General features: G+C 34.3%; 1 protein-coding gene across 1 annotated transcript in view; it reads right to left on the bottom strand.

Annotated features, from left to right (window-relative positions):
* EYS (EGF-like photoreceptor maintenance factor) overlaps positions 1 to 23,957 on the bottom strand; it is a 1,472,906-nt gene that overhangs the window by 1,201,884 nt on the left and 247,065 nt on the right. The window contains 1 exon segment of the mRNA XM_087856898.1: positions 17,505 to 17,521. Coding sequence (XP_087713024.1) covers positions 17,505 to 17,521 — 17 coding nt within the window.

The following is a 23,957-nucleotide window of genomic DNA, read 5'->3' as shown; positions in this document are numbered from 1 at the left end:
TTGTCTTTATGAAAATATTAAGGCTATCCATTAAAATGTTAATAAATGTTTTACAGTGATTTCAGACTTCATGTAACAGACGCTTTGCTGCTGCCTTGGCACTTATTAACCAAAAATTACTTCATGTGACCATAAAGTGTTACTTTACAAGACTATAAAGACTAAAGACATTCCTTCATCATGCCAGTGGTCACAGATATCTTTAAAAGGAAGTCTTAATTTCACTATAATTTAGGAAAAAGTGAAATTCCTTTTTTCAAATATGTATAGAGCAGATTTCTTAAACATTCTGAGGGAAGTCTCCTAGCTTGTGTAAACATTTTGAAAATATTGCCATACTTCAAGCAATAAATATAGCAAGATTTTGGGTGATTGTGTTAGTATCAGTAATTTATGATTTTTAAGTAGTTTTACCATTAATCTAGTGTTTTAGATTATAAAAAAAAAGTTAACAAAGATAGGAAGAACCCTTAAACAAGAACAACATTAAAAGTTCCTGGATTATATATTTTAGTGTAGTGACTTGTTCATATTTTTGTAAAATCTCATACCATGAAGAATTATAAAGCAAACACAAGAGGAAACTCTTGTGTCTACTGCAGTCTCTTCTTGATATACATTAAATCTAACCCTTTAAAAATTGATTTTTAATAAATGATTTGTTCAAAAGAGGGATCTGTATTCAATGTCTTTTCAGGGCTTCACTAATATCTAGTTATGGTATTATTTTAACTACCTGTCAAAAAATTCTCATACATTTTTAAAACTTTTCACATACTCTTTACCAAGCAAAGAAATGTGATAAGCAAATGTCTGTGCTGCCCAGATATGTGTTATATAGGCTACTTTCTATCTACCTAAATCTTTGGTTGTAACATTCAAGGGAAGAAACCAAAAGACAATGAAAGCAAACAACTAGCACAGTCGATTCAGTATTGATAGTAAACAGTTAATAGCCAATACCTGAACTTTGATAAAGTAGGAAATATTACTCATTGTAACAATTTTCACCATGTCTATCATTTTGCCCAATGGGAAGATACTTTCAGATTAGGCCTTATTTGGAAATTTCTCTACCTAACCAAATATAACACATGCAGTAAAGGATGAAATTAGTAGAATGTGAATAATGCAACATAAAGTACTCAGTGTATTTCATATTGCTTCAGCATTAAATAAAGGGAAGTATTCTTTTGATAACCAATTCGATACTTTACCATGCATCTATTAAGTAATAAATTCCTCAGGAATAAAATTATAATCAACTCATTTTTAACACTTTGGTGAACAAGGAATAAAAGTATGCTCGAAATAATTCTTGTGATGGGCAGAATTTTAAGATGGCTCTCAAAAGTTCCACCTCCAAGTGTACATGCCTTGTATAATTTCCTTCCATCAAGAGCCAATAGAACCTATCAATATGACAGGATACCATACTATTAGTTTATATATGGCAAAGTGGAAATAATTTTGAAAATATAATTAAGGTTTCTAATCATCTGACTTTGAGTTAAAGAGATATTCTCCTGAATGGACTTGTCAATATCAAATGATCCCTTAAAAGAGATTTTTTTTGTTGTTTTTGAGGAAGTAAGTTTGTGTCTTTTTTGTTGTTGTTCTTCTGTTTTCTTTCAAGATTTTATTTATTTATTTGGCAGAGTGAGGCAGGAGAGAGGGAACACAAGCAAGGGGAGTGTGAGAGGGAGAAGCAGGCTTCTTGCCGAGCAGGAAGCCCAATGCAGGGCTCCATCCCAGGACCCTGGGATCATGAGCTGATCTGAAGGCAGATGCTTAATGGCTGAGCTACCCAGGTGCCCAAGTTTGTGCTGTTTTAAGCTGCTAACATTATGGCAGTTTGTTACACAGGAATAGAAAACTAATGGAACTTGGGGTGCCTGGGTGACTCAGTCGGTTAAGCGTCTACCTCTGGCTCAGGTCATAATCTTAGGGTCCTGGGATGAAGCCCCTAGGATCAAGCCCCATGTCAGGCTCCCTGCTCAGTGGGGAGCCTTCTTCTCCCTCTCCCTCTGTCCCTCCCCCTGTTCATGCTCTCTAGCTCTCCTAAATAAATCTTAAAAAAAAAAAAACAAAAAAAACTAATATAACTTCCATGGTATACTGTATACAATTCATAATATCTGGTGTTGGTTTGTTCAGTCACAACAATTTTTAATTTTTTTTTCTTTCTTCATGAAAGCCTAACAATAATCATCTATAAATAGTGCTATTGGTTGTACTGGATATATCCCATTACTATAATGTACGGATACCTTTAGCTAGAAATAACACAGAAGTCATTGCCAACTGACATAAATAATATAAAATCACCTTACAAAACTCAAAGTACAAACGCAGGTTAGCTCAGGGTTAAAGGATCCAGTAGCACAACAATGTCATTGGGATTAATTTTCTGCTTATCTCTCTACTCTGCAAATTTCCCCTCATATGTCACTGACCAAAAATAAATCTTCAGTGTTACATGTTTCCTTTTTCATTCTGTCAGTAGACATTTAGTAGCTGTTTTCAATATACTCAGCAACAAAGAAGAAGAACACAGTTCCTAGGGTGTCTTCTGCTCCTTGGGGAAGCTAAAGTGCTGGACAACAGTAGAGTGAAAATAATTTAAGCAAGACAGAATACTGAATAAACAGACTGAGGTCTAGCAAAGACCAATAATAATTTGACTTTGAAGCATTAATATACTGATTAAATAGAATGGAAGAATCTGGATTGGTAAATTTATGTGGAAAAAATAAAAGGAACCTTTTTGATTGACAGAAAATACAATATAAAATGGAACATAGCATCACTGCTTAAACCATATATAAAATTAGGCTACACTAAGAAAAACAAAATGATAGCTTCAACTGACTTTTGTGATCCAAATTTCATACAGATGAATATGGTATTTACTTACAAGCTTACATGGTATTGTGACAGTCTAGACAGAATTCAGGGGATAGTAGTCAAATTAAGTAGGAGTCTAGAAATAGTGTTACATGACAAAAACTAAGAACTCTAAGGAAGTTATACATGCAAATGAGAAGATGTAAAGGAATCCTTATTAATCATTAGTATTTTCTCAAGTAGACAACCTACCAGGAAAAAATCGTGAGTTCCAAATCTCTCTCACACACACACACACACACACACACACACACACACACACACACACACAAATGTTTATGAAAATTCTGTATGGCCATTTCTTTAGGATATCACAAAAAATGATTCTTTAAGAGTAGAAAATTGGAAGAGTACCACTATACAATTCCCTTAAATTATATCTCCAAACTTTCCTGAAAAAAGTTGAAATTACTTAGTAAAAATAACTATATTGATATAAAGAAAAACTTCATAATATATCAGTCAAGTACTGTTTATTTTGCTTTTTAATTAGTATCATTTAATAGGAAATATTAGTCTAAAAAGTAAAACAAACAAAACAAAAATTATGGTTACTACTTTTAAGATACTTTCTGATCATCTTTTATCTTTGATGACCACATTCTTGTTTTTCTTTTCTTTTCTTTTTTTTAAGAATTTATTTATTTCTGCTTTGTCAAAGATTAGTTGCCCAAAGAGCCGAGGGTCCATTTCTGGGTTCTCTATTCTGTTTCATTGGTCTATGTGTCTGTTTTTGTGCCAGTACCATGCTGTCTTTGTGATCACAGCTTTGTAGTACAGCTTGAAATCTGGCATTGTGATGCCCCAGCTTTGTTTTTCCTTTTCAACAGTTCTTTGGTGATTCGGGGCCTTTCTAGTTCCATACAAATTTAAGGGCTATTTGTTCCAGTTCTTAGAAAAATGTCATTGGTATTTTGATCAGGATAGCATTGAAAGTATAGATTGCTCTGGGTAGCATGGACATTTTAACTATGTTAATTCTTCCGATCCAGGAGCATGGAATATTTTTCCATCTTTTTGTGTCTTCCTCAATGTCTTTCAAGAGTGATTAGTAGTTTCTAGAATATAGGTCCTTTACGTCTCTGGTTAAGTTAATTCCAAGGTAACCTGTAGTTTTTGGTGCTATTGTAAATGGGAGGGATGCTCTAATTTCTCTTTCTTCAGTCTCATTATTTGTGTATAGAAATGCCACTGATTTCTGAGCATTGATTTTGTATCCCACCACATTACTGAATTGCTTATAACTTCTAATAGTTTGGGAGTGGATTCTTTTGGGTTTTCCATATACAGTATCATGTCATCTGCGAAGAGAGACAGTTTGACTGCTTCTTTGCCGATTTGGATACCTTTTATCCCTTTTTGTTGTCTGATTGCTGTTGCAAGGACTTCTAGTACTATGTTGAATAATAATGGCGAAAGTGGGCATCCTTGTCGTGTTCCTGATCTTACGGCTTCCAGATTTTCCCCATTGAGAATGATATTTGCTGTAGGCTTTCATAGATGGTTTTTATGAGATTGAGGAATGTATCCACTATCCCTACACTCTGAAGGGTTTTAATCAGGAAAGGATGCTGTATTTTGTCAAATGCTTTTTCTGCATCTATTGAGAGAATCATATGATTTTTGGCTTTTTTTTTTTTTTTTTTTTTTGCTGATAAAGTCTATGACACTGATAGATTTGCGAATGTTGAACCACCCTTGCATCCCAGGGATGAAACCCTGGGATGGTCATGATGGATAATCCTTTTAATGTACTGTTGGATTCTATTAGTCAGGATCTTGTTGAGAATTTTGGCATCCATATTCATTAGGGAAATCGGTCTGTAATTCTTTTTTTTTTTTAAGATTTTATTCATTTAATTGACAGAGAGACAGCCAAGGAGAGAGGGAACACAAGCAGGGGGAGTGAAAGAGGAAGGATCAGGCTCTCAGCGGAGGAGCCTGACGCGGGGCTCGATCCCAGATCGCCGGGATCATGCCCTGAGCCGAAGGCAGACGCTTAATGATTGCGCCACCCAGGCGCCCCTGTAATTCTCTTTTTTGAAGTGTTGCCTGGTTTGGGGATCCAGTGGAAAAAAAGATAGTCTCTTCAATAAATGGTGCTGGGAAAATTGGACAGCTACATGCAAAAGAATGAAACGAACACTCTCTCACACCGTACACAAAGATAAACTCTAAATGGATGAAAGACCTCAATGTGAGACAGGAATCCATCAAAATCCTAGAGGAGAACATAGGCAGCAACCTCTATGACATCAGCCACAGCAACCTTTATCATGACACATCTCCAAAGGCAAGAGAAACAAAAGATAAAATGAACTTGTGCGACTTCATCAACATAAAAAGCTTCTGCACAGCCTAGGAAACAGTCAAAAAAACTAAGAGGAAGCCCATGGAATGGGAGAAGATATTTGCAAATGAAACTACAGATAAAAGGCTGGTATCCAAGATCTATAAAGAACTTCTCAAACTCAATACACGAGAAACAAATAATCAAATTCAAAAATGGGCAGAAGATATGAACAGACACTTTTCCAATGAAGACATACAAATGGCTAACAGACACATGAAAAAATGTTCAAAATCATTAGCCATCAGGGAAAGTCAAATCAAAACCACACTGAGATACCACCTTATGCCAGTTAGAATGGCAAAAATAGACAAGGCAAGAAACAACAATTGCTGAAGAGAATGTGGAGAAAGGGGATCCCTCCTACATTGTTGGTGGGAATGCAAGTTGGTACAGCCACTCTGGAAAACAGTGTGGAGGTCCCTTAAAAAGTTAAAAATTGAGCTACCCTATGATCCAGCCATTGCACTACCGGGTATTTACCCCAAAGATACAGACGTAGTGAAGAGAAGGGCCATATGCACCCCAATGTTCATAGCAGCATTGTCCACAATAGCTAAATCGTGGAAGGAGCCAAGATGCCCTTCAACAGATGACTGGATTAAGAAGTTGTGGTCCATATATACGATGGAATATTATTCAGCTATCAAAAAGAACAATTTCTCAACATTTGCTGCAACATGGACGGCACTGGAGGAGATAATGCTAAGTGAAATAAGTCAAGCAGAGAAAGACAATTATATGGTTTCTCTCATCTATGGAACATAAGAACTAGGAAGATTGGTAGGAGAAAAAGGGATAAAGAAAGGGGGGTAATCAGAGGGGTGAGTGAAGCATGAGAGACTATGGACTCTGAGAAACAAACTGAGGGCTTCGGAGGGGAGGGAGGTGTAGGAATGGGATAGGCTGGTGATGGGTAGTAAGGAGGGCACGTATTGCATGGTGCACTGGGTGTTATACACAACTAATGAATCATCGTACTTTACATCAAAAACCCGGGAAGTACTGTATGATGACTAACATAATATAATAAAAATATCATTAAAAAAATAAGGAAAAAATTTAAAAAATAAAAAATAAAAAAATATGTAAAAATAAATAAATAAATAATCTTTTAAAAAAAGAATTTATTTATTTATTTGAGAAAGAGAGCATGAGCTGGGGAGAGGGAGGATATTTTTTTTTTCCATATTTAATTCTCTTCTATTGCCAAGTATAATAGGACAAAGATGGAGCTACAAATAATTAGCAGCATTACTTCACTGAAAAATTCGTGTTCAAGATTAATAACTTTATAAATGTAGAAGTGGAGTATTTTTAAAACTATATTCAAACTACCCATTATACTTTCTAATCAATTTACATCTCCGTACTAAGTGAAACTTAAACTCAAATGTGTTTGTTTCTTTTTTAATAAGTGATGTATAGTATCTGTGGTGAGCACACACTTAGGTGGTTTTTATGATCCCTGCCTCCTAGTGTTCATGCCCTTATCTAATCCTTTCATCTTGACTGTGAACAGGACCTGTCACTGGCTTCTAATCAATAGAATATGGTAATGATGAAGATATATATGTATATATTATTACATTACATAACGTTCATATTGTTAAATGATTCTCTTGTCCGCTGGCTTTGAAGAAGCAAGCTGCCATGTTGTAAGACACAAAATGGCGAGGGCCATGAACATGAAGCTAAAGGTGGCCTTCTGCCAACAACCAGCAAAGAACTGATTCCTTCAGTTCAGCAGCCTGCAAGGAACTAAATCCTGCCAACAACCTAAAGGAGATTAGGAGGAGATCCTTCTTGAAATGAGCTTCTAATGACCTCGCAGCCTTGGCCAAACACCTTGATCCCAGTGAGACCTTGAACAGAGGACCCAGTTGAGCTGTGCCTGGGCTTCATACCCACAGAAATCACAAGATAATAAATGTGTGTGTGTGTTTTAATTTATTTTATTTTATTTTTATTTATTTTTTTATTTTTTTAGATTTTATTTATTTATATGACAGAGAGACAGCCAGCGAGAGAGGGAACACAGCAGGGGAGTGGGAGAGGAAGAAGCAGGCTCCCAGCGGAGGAGCCCGATGTGGGACTCGATCCCGGAATGCCAGGATCACGCCCTGAGCAGAAGGCAGACGCTTACCGACTGCGCTACCCAGGAGCCCTGTGTGTTTTTTTAAACCACTGAATGTGTGGAAATATTGTTATTACCAATAGATAACAAATACAATGCCTATCTCCAAATATTACAAAAGATTGTTCGCTAAATATTTTAGCTGAGTACTTATCTTTAACTCTATCTGTACCGGTAGCCAAAAAGATGATTGAGTTTCTATCTTACTTTATTCTAGAGATAAGTCCTTTTATTTTCTTTACTTTTTTAAAGATTTCTTTATTTATTTTAGAGAGAGGGAGGGAGCACACAAGCCTGGGGGAAGGGCAGAGGAAGAAGGAGAGAGAGAATCTCAAGCAGACTCCCTGCTAAGCACAGAGGCAGAGAAATCCTTTTATTTTAAAAGCTATGCTCAATGCTGCCATGTTCATATCAACAGTACCATTTTGATTTCTATTATCAGCCTTCTCTATTCACTTGTTAAACACACACTGAATAATGACAAAGGTTATCATCAGTGACATTTCTGTGTAAAATCCAATAAACAAATTAAGAAGTGTATCTCTGGATGACAACATATTCATACAAAAAACTCTTTAGTATGTAAATGACATGACCTGCCCCCACTCTATGCCTTTTAAATATCACTGTTAAATAGGTGGGACTATTATGGGCTTCTCTTCACCTCTCAAATGACCTTTATATCATTTAAAAATAAATTATTATCATCTGATATCATTTAGAGTATTTCCACTTATTTTGCAATTAGCCGATCGGAGTGATTGCCTACAGAAATCTTAATATTAACTGCATTTTGTGCCCCTCAGCTGGTATCCATCATAGATTGCTTTAAGATGCACCTATTCATTTGTATGTCTTTACTTCTTTACAGTATACAAGCTCATGGGTACTAGGGTTTAAGTCTATGTGTTTCTTTCAAGCCTCAGAGTGCCAACTCCTGGATACCACATCTAAATAAATTTTTTCCTTGTATGATCACATAATTAATCATTCAATAATTAATTCTATTCAGGAAACCTAAAACACTTTCATTTTAAAAAAGAAAATAGAACAACCATGTAAAGAAAAACATGTTTTAAAATGACAAATGAAGGGAATAAAAAAAAAAAGAAATGTGCAAAGGAAAAGAGGAAGGAAGGAATAAAGGAAGGAGGGAGGGAAAGAGAGAAGAAAAAAAGGAATGACAGAAGGGAAAACAGAAATCAAAGAAAACATGTCTTAATACTTTTATCTTCTACAATAAAATGATTGGTTTATTACAGCTAATCCCCTAGTAGATCATCTATGATTTTTTTTTTTACTGTATAGCTACAATGACATTATATAGAGAAAAATTTTATAATGATGTGTTTAATAATTTTAAAGATCATACTATAGCCTCTGTTTTGGGGTAATTACTAATATATCTCTTCTAAATTGTAATAGTTATGAGCAAAAGAGGAGAAAAGTAGGAGGATTTTAATACTTGAGATACTCTTTGAATAGTCCCTTGACTAAGTACTATTTAATTATATCCATTAAGCATATCCACTGCTTGGTAGCTAGAGCAGATTATTCTATCTAACTGAAATGTTAAAAAATGGACAACAGAGTCTGAGATTTTCATTGTGGTATATAATTCTACTGATTAGTAAAATAGCAATTTTCAAAGTGATTTCTTCCTTTATTTAATATAAGACAAACCACTCAACCAAAACTAGTAGTTCATAAGGAATTAATCAGGTCACATTAGCCAAAAAGTATAATATTATTTTGTTATATAATTTTATGACAGGAAAGATGAAGGTGCCACAAGTAATTGACATATGGGTTATAAGTCAAATAAATACATATGCTTCTCTTGAAATAGGGCAGCACTGACGTGTTGGATTTCCTAAGTATGTATGTTTCTATACATAAGCAAGTGGACTGAGGAGTTTAAAATAATTTTGCATCTTCAGAATTGTAGAAAGTTACCATGACTTTGTAGAGAAAAAGTGGTTTTATTTCAGGGTACACTCTATCAGTGTTTCTACTGACAGTTCAGTATTACCCGCACTTTATCTAGATTAAGTCTTAACGTAACTCTTTCATCAACGCCACTACCCTAACATGTAGGTGACTGATTCTATTGGAATTGCTGAAAAGAAGACAAAGAAAGGGCTGTCATGCCCACACCAACAGCTTCGCTACCCAACATGTACAATTATTTCCTCTAAAGCTTTCAAATTTGACATTGACCAGGAGGTTTCAACAGATACAACCCTGAAGCAATTGCCATTACTGAGCATGCCAAATGGATTAGTAGAATTTTCTCCTGAATTATTTCTTTCCAACTGGGGAGTTTGGAGATTAAATGGGTCTTAGAAACATTTAGTGAAATTCATGGATTAATTTTTTGGCTAGTTTTGTAGGCACTGTCTTATGTGTCATTAACTCTATAAATGAGTATTTGGAAGTTAATTGATTTTCTTTCCTCATTTAAAAAAAAATTACAAGAATTATTCCTCAGATATTTTAGTGACAAGATTCAATGAAGACCATTTATTCAGTTATTAATTCAACAGGGAGTTATTAGTCTACTATGTGACAGGTATTGCATTATAGATAAAAATTAGTCAAGACAAAACCCTGTCTAGGACCTTACGGAGGAGCTTATGAAGTAGGAGAGATAAAAAAGCAAACAAATAGGTAAAATAAAATGTGGTGCATCTTTAAAGGTTGAACCTAACTCTGCCTGGCAGTTTCAAGAAAGGTAATAAACCAAGTCTTGACTATCACTAGGAAGGCTATGGAGTAGAGTAAACATATGACCAAAGGGATATTCTAAAGCATTAAGACTTAGGGACTACATTGTATTGTGATACTGCAAACAGTTTGGTAGTGTTAAAGCTTTGGATGAATATGGACTATAGTAAGAAATGACACTAGAAAGTTAATGGAGATCCTTGCATGAAATGTCTAGACATTTCATAGGCAGTAAGAAGACATTTAAACATTTTCGGCAAGATAGTAACATGAAAGATTTGCATTTTAGAAAAATCCACTGAGCTTCAGCACACAGATTTTTAATTATTTTAAGTTTTATCTTTTGTTCAAACTACAACAATCACAGAGAAAATGGTGAGGGGAGGAAGGAGCGATATTAGAGGTTGTCAAGAGATGTAATCAGCAGGATTTATTCCATATTTAAATGTGATTGCAGAAAGAGAATGAATGAATGAATGAATGAATGAATGAATGAATGAATGAATGTAAGTAAGTAACAATAATAAGACCATTCTGGAGACTAACATTCCCTTGGGACTACACTATATTCCAAGATAAACACTGAAAGATCAGAGTCCTTCTCATTCAATTCCTACTCGCCATTACTGGGACTGGTTCAGTTGTCTAATTTTTGTATCATTTAACTATATCTCATATTCTTGTAATACTAAGTCTCTACCTCAAAGGTACAACTAAGGCATATATTCTGTCATATATCCTCGAACCCATATTTATCGATTTCCTCTTTCCAGTTCCAGCCTCCTTCTGTTGCCTTCACTTTCAAAATTTTTCACTCTGCTTTCTTAAAATTTCATTTCATAGTTAACAAACCTAACTGTATCATCACTGCTGAATATTTTTTCACTTAAATTTTTGTTCTAAGTATCTGCTGAAAAATCTGTACAGCCCTGATTTGATAACTGCATAAAGTAAAAGTAAACATAAATTTTGAAGAGGAAACATTGTAAGGGATACATACCCATGCTTCTATGGGTCAATCAGAAACTTTTGCTTTTACTATGCCTTTCTAGTTCCACTGAACATTAGAGGAATGTGCCAAAATACTTATCTCAGAAATTAAGTAATAATTAATAATAAATCAAAATGTTTGAAAATACTTCATCAGCCATATTTTATAACATGAAAGAAATGTAGATCTTATGTTTTAACCAAGACTCTCAATTGCCACGTCTTGGCTGATTGATATTTTTGTCCTTTGTAAAGAAGTATAAATTGATGTTGATAACAAAATTGTCAACATTTGTAGATAATTAAAAAAAACATAGTTGGCTAAACTTTTCTTAATTCAAATATACTTTATTTGGTGGAAGAAAAAAATGACGGAGTTTAAAATCTTCTGAAAGAGTGTTTTCTAATTTGAAAAGAAAGTGTCTCAAATTCCATTCCAATTAAAATGATGAGAATGCATGTTTTATTGCAATTTCTATTTCTATTTGTGATTTTATTTGGCACAAAAGAAGTGCTTTTTGGTAATAAAACATTTTCCTTCTATCTTTATTAATTTGTACTATGGAATAATTTCTAATTCAGAGACAATGACCAGTCATCCTATTCCAACCATGCAAAGTCTACGAAGCATTATGTATGTATAGTAAGAACATTTAACATGAGGTCTACTCTCTTAACAAAATTTTAAGGGCATAAGTATTGTTAATTATAGGCACAATATTGTACAGAAGACAATAACTTACTCATCTTGAATAACTGAAACTTTATACCCATTGTTCAGCAACTTCACCATTTTTCCCTATCCCCAGCCCCTGACGATCATTATTCTGGTCTCTGATTCTATGAGTTTGGCCAATTTAGGTACTTTGTATAAGTGGAATTAGGAAGTATTCGTCCTTCTGTGACTGGCTTATTTCACTTAGCATAATGTCCAAGAGACATAAAATTAATAAAAAAATAAATAAAGATCACAAGAGACTGCTATAGAAATTAAAAAAAAAAAAGATCATAAGAGACTGCTAGGTCGATCATATACCAACAAATTAGAGATTCTAAGATGAATGGATACTTTCCTAGAAAATGCAACCTGCCAAGACCGAATAATGAAGAAACAGAATCTGAACAAATAGTAAGTAAGGAGATTGAATCAGTAGTCAAAAACTTCAAAATAAAGAAAAGTCCAAGATCAGATAACTTCACTGGTGAATTATCTTAAACATTTCAAGAAGAATTAATGTCAATTCTTCTCAAACTTTTGCAAAAATAGAGAGAAGGGAACACTTCCAACCTCATTTTATGAGGCTACTACTACCCTGATATTAAAGCCAAAGACACTACAAGAAAGAACAAAACAAAAAAACTACATTCCAACATCCATAACGAACATAAGAGTAAAAGCGCAAAACAAAACTGAATTCAACAGCACATTATAAGAATCATATATTATGATCAAGTGGAATTTATCCCTGGGATGCAAGGATGGTTCAACACATATAAATCAATTAACTGGTATTTCATATTACTAGAATGAAAAATAAAAATCACATGTCCATCTCAATAGATGTAAAAAAAAAACATCTAACAGAGTTTAATACCATCATGATAAAATCTCTCAATAAACTAGGTATAGAAGGAATTTACCTATAAAGCATTCTAAATCCAACCACCAAACTTACAACCAACAAACTTTTAAATGTGCCCTAAGGAGAGTTTTTATTAATGTTGTTAATATATGTTATTATTTTTGTCTGTATTTTAAGGAGTAATAAGGTATCAGTGAATATCCCTGGAAAAGTTCTGAGTTCCTCTTATCTCTTTATTTTGGGCTTTCTCTTTCATTTTGTGAATCCTCCTTACATGCCACAGTCCTTTCTCTTCAATTTAAGTACAAATGACAAAAAAATCCAATTGAAGGAACATGTGTGTGTAAAATGCATTAATTACTGATCTTTATTATAGGTAGAATATATAGCCAAACTTATTACATGAGGATTTACACTACTGAAACCTATAGCTCCCCCCCTTTTTTTTAAATTTTTCCAGTTTTTTTCCCCCCATAAAAGGGTTAGCTAATGACTGGGTTGGACATTATAAACATGGACAGAAGAGAGCTCTAGGTTTGTCAGACTATCTAATGTCCCTGTTTCAGCTCCTTTGTATATTCACTCAAGTTGCAGATGACATGATCTTGTACATATAAAACCCTAAAGATTTCACAAACAGCAACAACACTGTTAGAATGACCAAATTCAGCAAAACCTCAGAATATAAGGTCAAAAATATAAAAATTAATTGTGTTTCTATATATATTAACAACAAACTATCCAGAAAGGAAATCAAGAAAATCTTCTATTTACAATAGCATCAAAAGGAATAAAATACCTAGGGATAAAATACCTAGGAATAATCTTTACCAAGGAGTTAAAAGACTTGAATACTAAAAAATATAAAACATTGATAAAGAAATTAAGGCACACACAAATAAATGGAAAGGCATCTATCTTCATGGATTGGAAGAAATGTCCATACTACCGAAAGTGATCTGATCTACAGATTCAAAGCAATCCTTATCAAAATTCCAAGGGCATTTTGGGAAAAAAAAAAATCCTAAAATTCATATGGAACCAGAAAAGACCCCAAATAGCTAAAGCAATCTTGACAAAGAAGAACAAATCTGGAGGGATCATGTTTATTGATCTCAAAATATATCACAAAGTCATAGCAATAAAAACATTAAGATAAAGGCATAAAGATAGACATACAGATCAATGGGACAGAATAGAGAACACAGAAATAAGTCCATGTATATATGGTCAACTGATCTTTGACAGGATGCCAAGAATACACATGGGAAAAGAACAGTCTCTTCAACAAATGGTGCTGGAAAAACTGTATATCCATATACAAAAGAATGAAACTGAATCCCCCCCTTTTTTATTCTGTTCAATTAGCCAACATATAGTTACACTACACACAAAAATCAACTCAAAATGTATCAAAGACTTAAATGTAAGACCTGAAACTATAAAAATTCTCAAAGAAAACACTGGGGGGAAACTTCTTGACATTGGTTTTGACAATGATTTCCTGAATTTGATCCCAAAAACACAGGCAACAAAACAAAAAATAGACAAATGGGACTATATCAAACTAAAAAGCTCTGCACAGCAAAGGAAATAATCAACAGAGTGATAAAGCATCCTATCCTTCAAGAAAAAAATATTTGCACACCACATATATTTCCCACATATCAACAGAATGAATGAATGAATGAATGAATGAAAGAAAGAAAGAAAGAAAGAAAGAAAGAAAGAAAGAGTGGCAAGGAGGGAGGAAGGAAGGAAGCTGAAGGAAGAAATAGATGGTAAAGAACTAGAATAGACATTTCTCCAAAGAAGCCACACAAATGGCCAAGAAGTATATGAAAAGGTGCTCAACATCACTATTCATGAGGAAAGTACAGATGAAAACCAAAATGAGAGATCACCTCACAGATGTTAGGCCGGTTATTATTTAAAATAAACAAAGGGGAGGGAGATAATAAGTATTGGTGAGCATATGGAGAAATTAGAAACCTTATTATACACTGTATGTGGAATATGAAGCCACTATGGAAAACAGTATGGAGAGTCCTCAAAAAATTAAAAATAGAACTACTGTATGGCCCAGTAATCCTACTTCTGGGTATATATCCAAAAGATTTGAAATCAAGATCTCAAAGAGATATCTGCACCCCTGTGTTAATTGCAGCGTTATTAACAATAGCTAGATAAGAAAACAACTCAAGTGTCCATCTACAGATGAATGGGTAAAGAAAATGCTGTATGTACATGCAATGGAATATTATCAGCTTTTTAAAGGAAATCCTGTCATTCATGATAACATGGATGGACCTATAAGATATTATGCCAAATGAAATAGGCCAGTCACAGGGCAAATACTGCATAATTTCCTTTATATGAGGTATCTAAAATAGTTAAACTCAAAGAAGTAGAGAATGGAATAATAGTTTCCAGGGGCTGGGGAAGAGCTGGAAAAGTGGAATTGTTTTTCAAGGGGTATAAAGTTTCAGCTATGCAAGATAAGTTCCAGAAATTCCATGTACAATGTAGCATCTATAGTTAACAAGATAGTATTATGCACTTTAAAGTACGTAAAGAGGATAGATCTCATGTTAAAGGTTCTTATCAAAAAAAAAAAAAAAGAAAGAAAGAAAAGAATTGTGGTATCTGGGTGGCACAGTTGTTAAGTCTCTGCCTTCGGCTCAGGGTGTGATCCCAGTGTTCTGGGTTCAAGCTCCGCATCATGCTCCTCGGCTGGGAGCCTGCTTCTTCCTCTCCCACTCCCCCTGCTTGTGTTCCCTCTCTCGCTGGCTGTCTCTCTCTCTGTCAAATAAATAAATAAAGTCTTAAAAAAAAAAAAAGATTTAAAAGAAAATTTTGTTGTTAATAGATGTTTATTACCTTGGCTTGGTGACGGTATCATGTGTATACGCATATGTCTAAACATATAAAATTTGTGAAATTTGCATATATCAATTATATCTCAATAAAACTAAAAAAAAAGGATATATTTCATTATTTTTTTTAAAGGCCACTCACATTTTGGTTTAATTCCTATACCACCTTTATTTATGTGTGGAGACCTTCTGACTGAACAAATTGAGGTGGCCCGTGGAATTTAAAAATGTTTAAACACAGTTTTAAAACAGCCTTTGTTTCAATACTCATAAGCTCTATCTATCTAAGCCTTTCCTGAGTTTTTCCAGGGAAATCCAATTGCTTCTCATTGGCATCTGCTACTATAGCCCCTTAATTTTGACCCTTCTCAGTTCTGCTAAGTCACAACTCTCCATCTGCTCCTTACTCACACGTTTATGTTTTGATATTGCAAATGTCCTCATTTTCCAGAAATGGAATTGCATTTCTATTCCTTATCTTCTTGTCTTTGAAAGAGAAAGGGATGTAAATGTCTCTACTACCTTAAAATTTGAAATGATCAGAAATGACAGCTGGGAACAAAGAAGAAAGGGATAGAGGTGTCTTCACTTCATTACCTTGAAATGAACAGTTAGAAATGAGAGTCAAGGACAGTCACAAGATTTCACTTGCAGGTGATTGAGTGGACACAGGAAATGAGTTCAGTCAGAAGTCCAGAATGCCTCTCACCACCTTCAGTACTTCTTCCACACTGTGTTCTTTATGTTGTGCCAAATCTTTTGTCATATTTGTTTCTCTACACATTCATAAAAATCCAGAATTATTTTTCAAAACATATAAAAAATTAACTGTGGTTTAGTGACTATAAAATTTGGAGATCTAGGTTCAAATTTCAAATTCATTACTATCTGGTTGTATACCTTCGGTTTATTACTCTTCACATCTCAGTTCCATTTCTAAAGTTTTGACTGTTCCAGATACTTAACATTTTTTTAATTAACTCCTTTTAAACATCATGTTGTAACTGCTATTTTCCCTTGCTTTTTACATAAGAATCTGAGACAGAGCTTGGCCAAATGGTAAGGCTATATAACTAACTGCAAATGACTAGACCAATACCCTTCAAAGCCTCAAAGTCAGGAACACTACTTTTTATTTTGTTTGACTACCTGGCTGTATTGCCCATCACCATGTTGCATTCTGTGACACTAATTCCTCATCTTTCTTGTCAATATCCTATGTAGACGTTCCTGACGTTTACCCTTACAGGTCAATATTTTCAAGGCTCTTTATTCAGCCTTCTGTTCTTAGGTTAAATATGATATTTGCATGAATTACTTGTTCTCCTTTGCTTCAACTGTTTCATGTATACCTGTATATTCCAAATTAAAAATTCTACCCCAGAATTCCGATATGCCCAAGATTTAAAAAAAACAAATTTAAAGATTTTATTTATTTATTTATTTATTTATTTATTTATTTATTTATTTATTTATTTGATAGAGACAGAGCACACAAGGGGGGGGTTGGAGGGGAGAGGGAGAGGGAGAAGCAGACCCCCCGCTGAGCAGGGAGCCCAATGCTGGGCTGGATCCCAGGACTTTGAGATCATGACTTGAGCCAAAGGCAGACACTTACTGACTGAGCCACCCAGGTGCCCCATGCCCAAGAATCTATATTCAAATTCCATCTGTCTGTGAATATTCTTAGAAATTCTGATCCAAATGTCTCTGTATTTTTCATATTTATTATTATACCCCCCACACCAAAAAAGGCCCTACTTACTTCCCTTCCTGGTGTCTCATTTTCTAACTGCCAACATGTGAAGTATCACAGTTTCTGGTCTTAATTACTACAATTGCATCCATTTTGCCTCCCTGCCTCCTATCTCTTCTGATCAAACTTCTACTGAGTGATTCTTCTACACTGCAAATTTTATCAAGGTATAACCTACTGAAAATCCTTCAACGCCTTGGCATAAGTTTTAGTGTATATTTTATACTATTTAGATTAGCAAATAAACCTTGTATTTTCTATTGCTTAACATTCTGATTGCCTCCTATTTTAGCCCCAACACATTTGCTAATATGAACCTCAAGACATTACTTTAATACCTAAATATATTCTGAACTACCATTTTTCGTGCCACATATAAGCTTTTCTTCTATGTGATATTACTATTATTCAATGTCTAAACTTCAGTTCAAATGTCATCCACCTCAGAGGATTCCAATGAATCCCCTCTACTTTTGTGGACTCTGTTTTGTTGTCTCATAGCACAGTGTGGGCCTTTCTCTCATAGCATGAACCTAACTGTATTGTAAGAGTATGGTTTTGTTTTAATTGTTTTTTACCTTATTTCTTCTGTTTGCTGCAACCTTCATTTTTTGTTTACAGATATTTTTTTTTGTAGTCACAAAATTTTTCTTAGCATGCAGTAAAATATTCATTAAGAAATTTTCAAAGGGATGAATAGAGGAAAAAGGAAAAATGAAGAATTTGAACCATGGATTCTCTTACAAAATCATAAATTGATTCTCCTTTGTAATGCTGCCTTACCTTTCTCAAAGAGTTGTTATGACAGTGATAAAATGCCATGTAAAACCATTTTACAAATATAGAGCCATGCATATCTATAAAACACTAATACATACTAGAACTGATAAATTAATTTAGTAAGGTTACAAGATAAAAATCAATATGGAGAAATCAATTAGCATTTCTAAACATTAATAATGAAGCAGCAAAAAGAGAAATTAAGGAAACAATCCCATTTACAATTGCACCAAAAATGATAAAATGCCTAGGAATAAATTTAACCAAGTAGGTTAAAGACTTGTACTCTGAAAACTATAAAATATTGATGAAAGACTGAAGATGACAAAAAATAAATGGAAAGATATTCCATGCTCATGGATTGAGAGAACAAATACGGTTCCCAAAAGCAAACTTCAAATTTAATGCAATCGCTAACAAAATACCAAAACATTTTTCACAGAACTAGAACAAACAATCCTAAAATTTGTATGGAATTACAAAAGATCCTGTATAGACAAAGCAATCTTGAAAAGAAAACAACAACAACGACGACAACAATGACAACAACAACAACAGCAAAGCTAGAAGAATCACAATTCCAGGTTTCAAGTTATATCACAAAGCTATAGTAATCAAATACTATGGCACAAAAATAGATACATAGACCAATGGAATATAATGGAAAACCCAGAAATAAACCCACAATTATATGGTCAATTAATCTTCCACAAAGGAGTAAGAATATGCAATGGGAAAAAGACAGTTTCTTCAATAAATAATGCTGGGAAAACTGGACAGCTACATGCAAAAGAATGAAACTGGACAACATTCTTTCACAATATACAAAAACTGAAAATGGATTAAAGACCTAAATGTCAGACCTGAAATCATAAAAACCCTAGAAGAGAACATGGGCAGTAATTTGTTAGACATTGGCTGTAGTGACATTTTTCTATAAATGTCTCCTAAGGCAAGGGAAACAAAAGCAAAAATAAACTATTAGGACTACATCAAAATAAAACATTTCTGCACAGCAAAGGAAACTAAAAGACAACTTACTGAATAGGAGGAGGTATTTGTAAATGACATATCCAATAAAGGATTAACATCCAAAATATATAATGAACTTACACAACAACACCCCATAAATAACCCAATTAAAAAATGGGCAGAGGACATGAACAGACGTTTCTCCAAAGAAGACACACAAATCGTCAACAACATATGAAAAAATCCCCAACATCACTCATCATCAGAGAAATGCAAATCAAAACTACAATGCGATATTACCTCTTATGTGTCAGAATGGCTAAAAACAAGAATGCAAGAAACATGTTGTCAAGGATGTGGAGAAAAGGAACCCTGTACACTACTGGTGGGAATGCAAACTGGTACAAACACTGTGGGAAACAGGATGGAGGTTCCTCAAAAAATTAAAAATAGAACTACCATATGATCTGGTAATCACACTGCTGGGAATTTACCCAAAGAATACAAAAACATTAATTCAAAGGGATGCATGCACCCCTATGTTCATAGCAGAGGGGAGGTGGGTGCAGGAATGGCTGAAGTAGGTGAAGGGTATTAAGAGTACACTTACCTTGATAAGCACTGAGTAATATATGGAATTGCTGAATCACTGTATTGTACACCTGAAACTAATGTAACACTATTTTTTAATTATTCTTAAAAATGTACTCAAGAGGGGCACCTGGATGGTTCAGTCAGTTAAGCGTCTGCCTTCCGCTCAGGTCATGATCCCAGAGCCCTGGGACTGAGCCCCACATCGGGCTCCCTGCTCAGCGGGGAGCTTGCTTCTCCCTCTCCCTCTGACCCCCCCTCGCCTTTGCTCTTTCTCTCTAGTGCTCTCACTCACTCTCAAATAAATAAATAAAATCTTCAAAAAATGTACTCAAGAGTTTAGATTTAATAAAACAGTAATTATGAAGATAAAAGAAACATATATTGAGAGGTAGCATGCAGTGGTAAGAAGCTTGACACAGTTGAAACTAGGATAGAGAGAAAATCTTAGGATCCTCTATCAATGCCTGAGTATACTTTCCACAGAAATCATAGAACTTTCTAATATCAGATGTTTTCTGAATAAACTGGGATGTTTATTCCCAATTTACATGTGAAAGTTTTGTGAAATAGCAAAGCACTCTACAAATATAATTTATTATTCATGGTTAACTATTAAACATCTCACACAAGCAAATCACTGTGCTAACACTGCAGGGGATATAAATTCACAGAAGAAAGTAGTATGTTTAATGGAAAATATATGGGCTTTCAAATCCAGCAAGCTGAACTTGGTCTTTAAGTCTGAGTGTCTTCATCTAAAAATGGAGTTGAAAATACCAGTGCTATCCATTTCTCACAATTGTATGGGACAAAGGAGATAATCTATGTGACAGCTTTTAAAAACAATGAAGTTAAATATAGATGAATGGCAAGGTTTTATCTTCTTGAGTTTCAAAGGCAAGAAAAAAAATTCGGATATGAAGAATATAGAGGAAAACCCCTGGTAACCCTCTGGCAATGAATAGTTCAAGCTCTGATTTTCCAATAGAAAAGTTATTTCTATTTAGCTTTAGTCATCAGCTTTATGTCTGTGACCATAAGTCTATGTTTTGAATTCATATTTCAATGCTGACAGACACAGAGACATATACTACATACAGAAAATAAGATGTATTGCTTCAAATTTCCTTTTCTCAGCTAATATAGTCTTTTTTATAATAATTTTTTATTATGTTATGTTAGTCACCAGACAGTACATCCTTAGTTTTTGATGTAGTGTTCCATGATTCATTATTTGTGTATAACACCCAGCGCTCCATGCAATATGTGCCCTCCTTAATACCCATCACCGGCCTATCCCGTTCCCCCACCCCCCTCCCTCAGCTAATATATTCTTAATACTGGTGTATGACTACTACAGGACTACTTCACATTTTCTTTCTTTAAACAGTCCGACTGTCAAGAAGTGGTGGTGGTGATAATTTTTCTTGTATTGTTTACATAGGCACTGAGGTATCTTGTTCCCCAAGTCTAAAAATTCAAAAGAGAATATGAATTTGAAATGAAATGCCTCTTCCTGAAAGCAAACCAGCATCTGGAAATATTTTATTATGAAGACCACCTTTCTCATCCTTGGCCTACTCACTAGAACTCTCAAATCTCTTCTCTCTTCAGTGAAATGTGGTCTCCTGTGTTGACTTTTTTTTTCTCCAACTGAACACACACACACACGTGTATTTTATTCTTTATGCTCTCTAATTTTCCAAAACATATTTATGTTGTCAGCAATCTAATCCCTTCTGAACTAAATTGCTGAAATTTCATGGTCAGGAGTCTGTGTCACTTCCACAGTTATTTCTGTTTTCAAACTTCTCATTGCCATTTCCCAACTCTGGTTTTCAAAGTCTCATTTCATACCACTTGCGGCCTGCCATTATTTGAATGCTTATTTCTTGAATACTCCATTTCTTGTAGTACAGATTTTTCTGTGTCTATTTTTAGCTGATTTAAACTGCTTTTATCAGTTTTTATTTTCTCCTATGAATTTTAAAATTCATTTTTATAACAGATAAGAAACTTTTTTTGAATACATATAAATATTTCGTAGAGTTTAAAAACATTTCCATTCAACATAATGTATTTTAACTATAAAAAGGAACTAAAGCAAAGCTGAATTGCCACTTTTTTCCCGCACAAAGTTAAAGACTCTAGGATGAAATTAAACACAGAATTAAAATTACCCATATGTTTCCCATGTACAAAACATAAAATTCAATCTTCCTATTTTACGATCCTAAAATTGAAAATATCTCTGCCAGTCTTAAAGAAAGAAGTCCTGGGCAGGTGTACAGTGGGGTGAAGCAAGTGGAGAAGGCATGTCTTCACTGCCTTACAGGAACTGCCAGGGTAGTTTAGTTATTTTCCTCCATCAGGTACTGCAAGGATTGGCAAATCATGCCACATGGGTCAAAGCCTGCCTGCTGCCTGTTTCAGCACTGTCCATGAGCTCAGTATTATTTTTACATTTTCAAATGTTTGAAGAAAAAAAAAAAGTAGAATATAATTTTTTTGAATATCATTTCTAATATGTAAGAATTCCATAAAGTGTCATTATCTTTGCAATTTCACTCCTAGGAATATATGCAAGAAAAATAAAACATGTGGGGCGCCTGGGTGGCACAGTCGTTAAGCGTCTGCCTTCGGCTCAGGGCGTGATCCCAGCGTTCTGGGATCGAGACCCACATCGGGCTCCTCCACTAGGAGCCTGCTTCTTCCTCTCCCATTCCCCCTGATTGTGTTTCCTCTCTCACTGCCTGTCTCTGTCAAATAAATAAAATCTTAAAAAAAAAAACAAAAAGAAAAAGAAAAAGAAAAAGAAAACATGTGTCTACACAATAACTTGTACATGAATGTCCATAGCCCAAATGTCCATCAATTTGATAAATGGCTAAATGAATGTGGTATATCCATACATGAAATATTCTTCAAGAATTGAAAAAAAAAATTGCTGATATATGCTACAACATGAATGAATCTTGAAAATGTTATGCTATGTGAAAAACGCCAGACATAAAAAAAACATATTGTATGGTTTCTATAGGAAATATCCAGACTAGGCAAATCTGTAGGAAGAGAAAATAGATCAGTGGTTGCCAGAGGTTTAGGGGAAGAAAAACTGGGAGTTAAAAAAACATTCTGGAATTAAATAGTAGTGTATGTTCCATGAATTTGTGAATTTACTATAAACAATTATATTGTATACTTCAAAAGAGTGAATTTTAGAGTATGTGAGTTATAAGAAAAATATTTTTAAAAAGATTTCACTTTCTCCTTACTTTTCAATAGTTTTACTGTTAAATGTTCAAGAGACTATAAATACATAATATAGATACCCAGAGTAAATATTTAGACACATAGATACATAGATAAATACATAGAAGGATAGAGATGAAGACAGATATTTTCAACTTTGTTTCTGGTTTATAGGATTTCTCGAAACCGATTTGAGGTTGTTTATCCTTTTGGGGCAATCTTTGTTCATTATCTCTCCAAATATAGCTTATGCACCATTTTTTACCAGCCGTCCTTTTGGGATCCCAAATACCTATTATACCTTCTTTTATCCTTTATATATCTCATACTATCTTACACATTTCACAACTGTTCAACTGTTCTGAGTTTCATTCTGTATTATTTATTATAAATTATCATACCCATATCTTTAGCTGTGTTTCATTTGATGTTATACTCCTATATTTTATTTGATTATTGCTTTTTTTTTTTCAATTTTAGAATTCTCAACTTGATTTTCTTATAGCTTCTCAATCTTGTCATTATTTCTGTAAACAAAGAAAGCATGTTATGTAAAAGTCTCACTCCAATGTTTGGAGCCCCTGGGGACCGTCACTATCCTCTATCTTGTTTTTGTTCAAAACCAAGTTGTCTTTTCTTCTCATGTCTATGATTATTTATGAATGTGCTACTGACATCGTATTTTCAAAATTGTTTGTGGAAAGTATGTGAGGAAAGAGACGAAGTTATCTTTCTTCAGATGTCATGTTTGCTTTTGGAAGGCCAGTAAATTCAGTAGCAGTCTAGTATCCCCATAATCTAATTTTAAGAACTGAGGTGGTTTCAAGTGGGCCTGTAATCCATGCAAGGGCTTATCTGTTTCCAAGTCACTCTTCCTCTTAAATTCTAGTCCATCTGTGGCTTCAGCCCATTTAAAAGAAGTTTTACTATACAGTTCCTTTATTCAGTACCAGATAGTGCCTTTTTGTACCAGTCCCTTAAGGCTGTCATAAGTACTGCTCAGTCTCTTTAACCTCATAGACAACTTTTTTCA

The sequence above is a fragment of the Ursus americanus genome, chromosome 29, assembly GCF_024610735.1.
Source record: "Ursus americanus isolate L20-20 chromosome 29, mUrsAme1.1.p, whole genome shotgun sequence".
In the NCBI taxonomy this organism is placed as follows: domain Eukaryota; kingdom Metazoa; phylum Chordata; class Mammalia; order Carnivora; family Ursidae; genus Ursus; species Ursus americanus.
The sequence above is the reverse complement of the archived record's forward strand: the minus strand, read 5'-3'. Positions and strand labels throughout refer to the sequence as shown.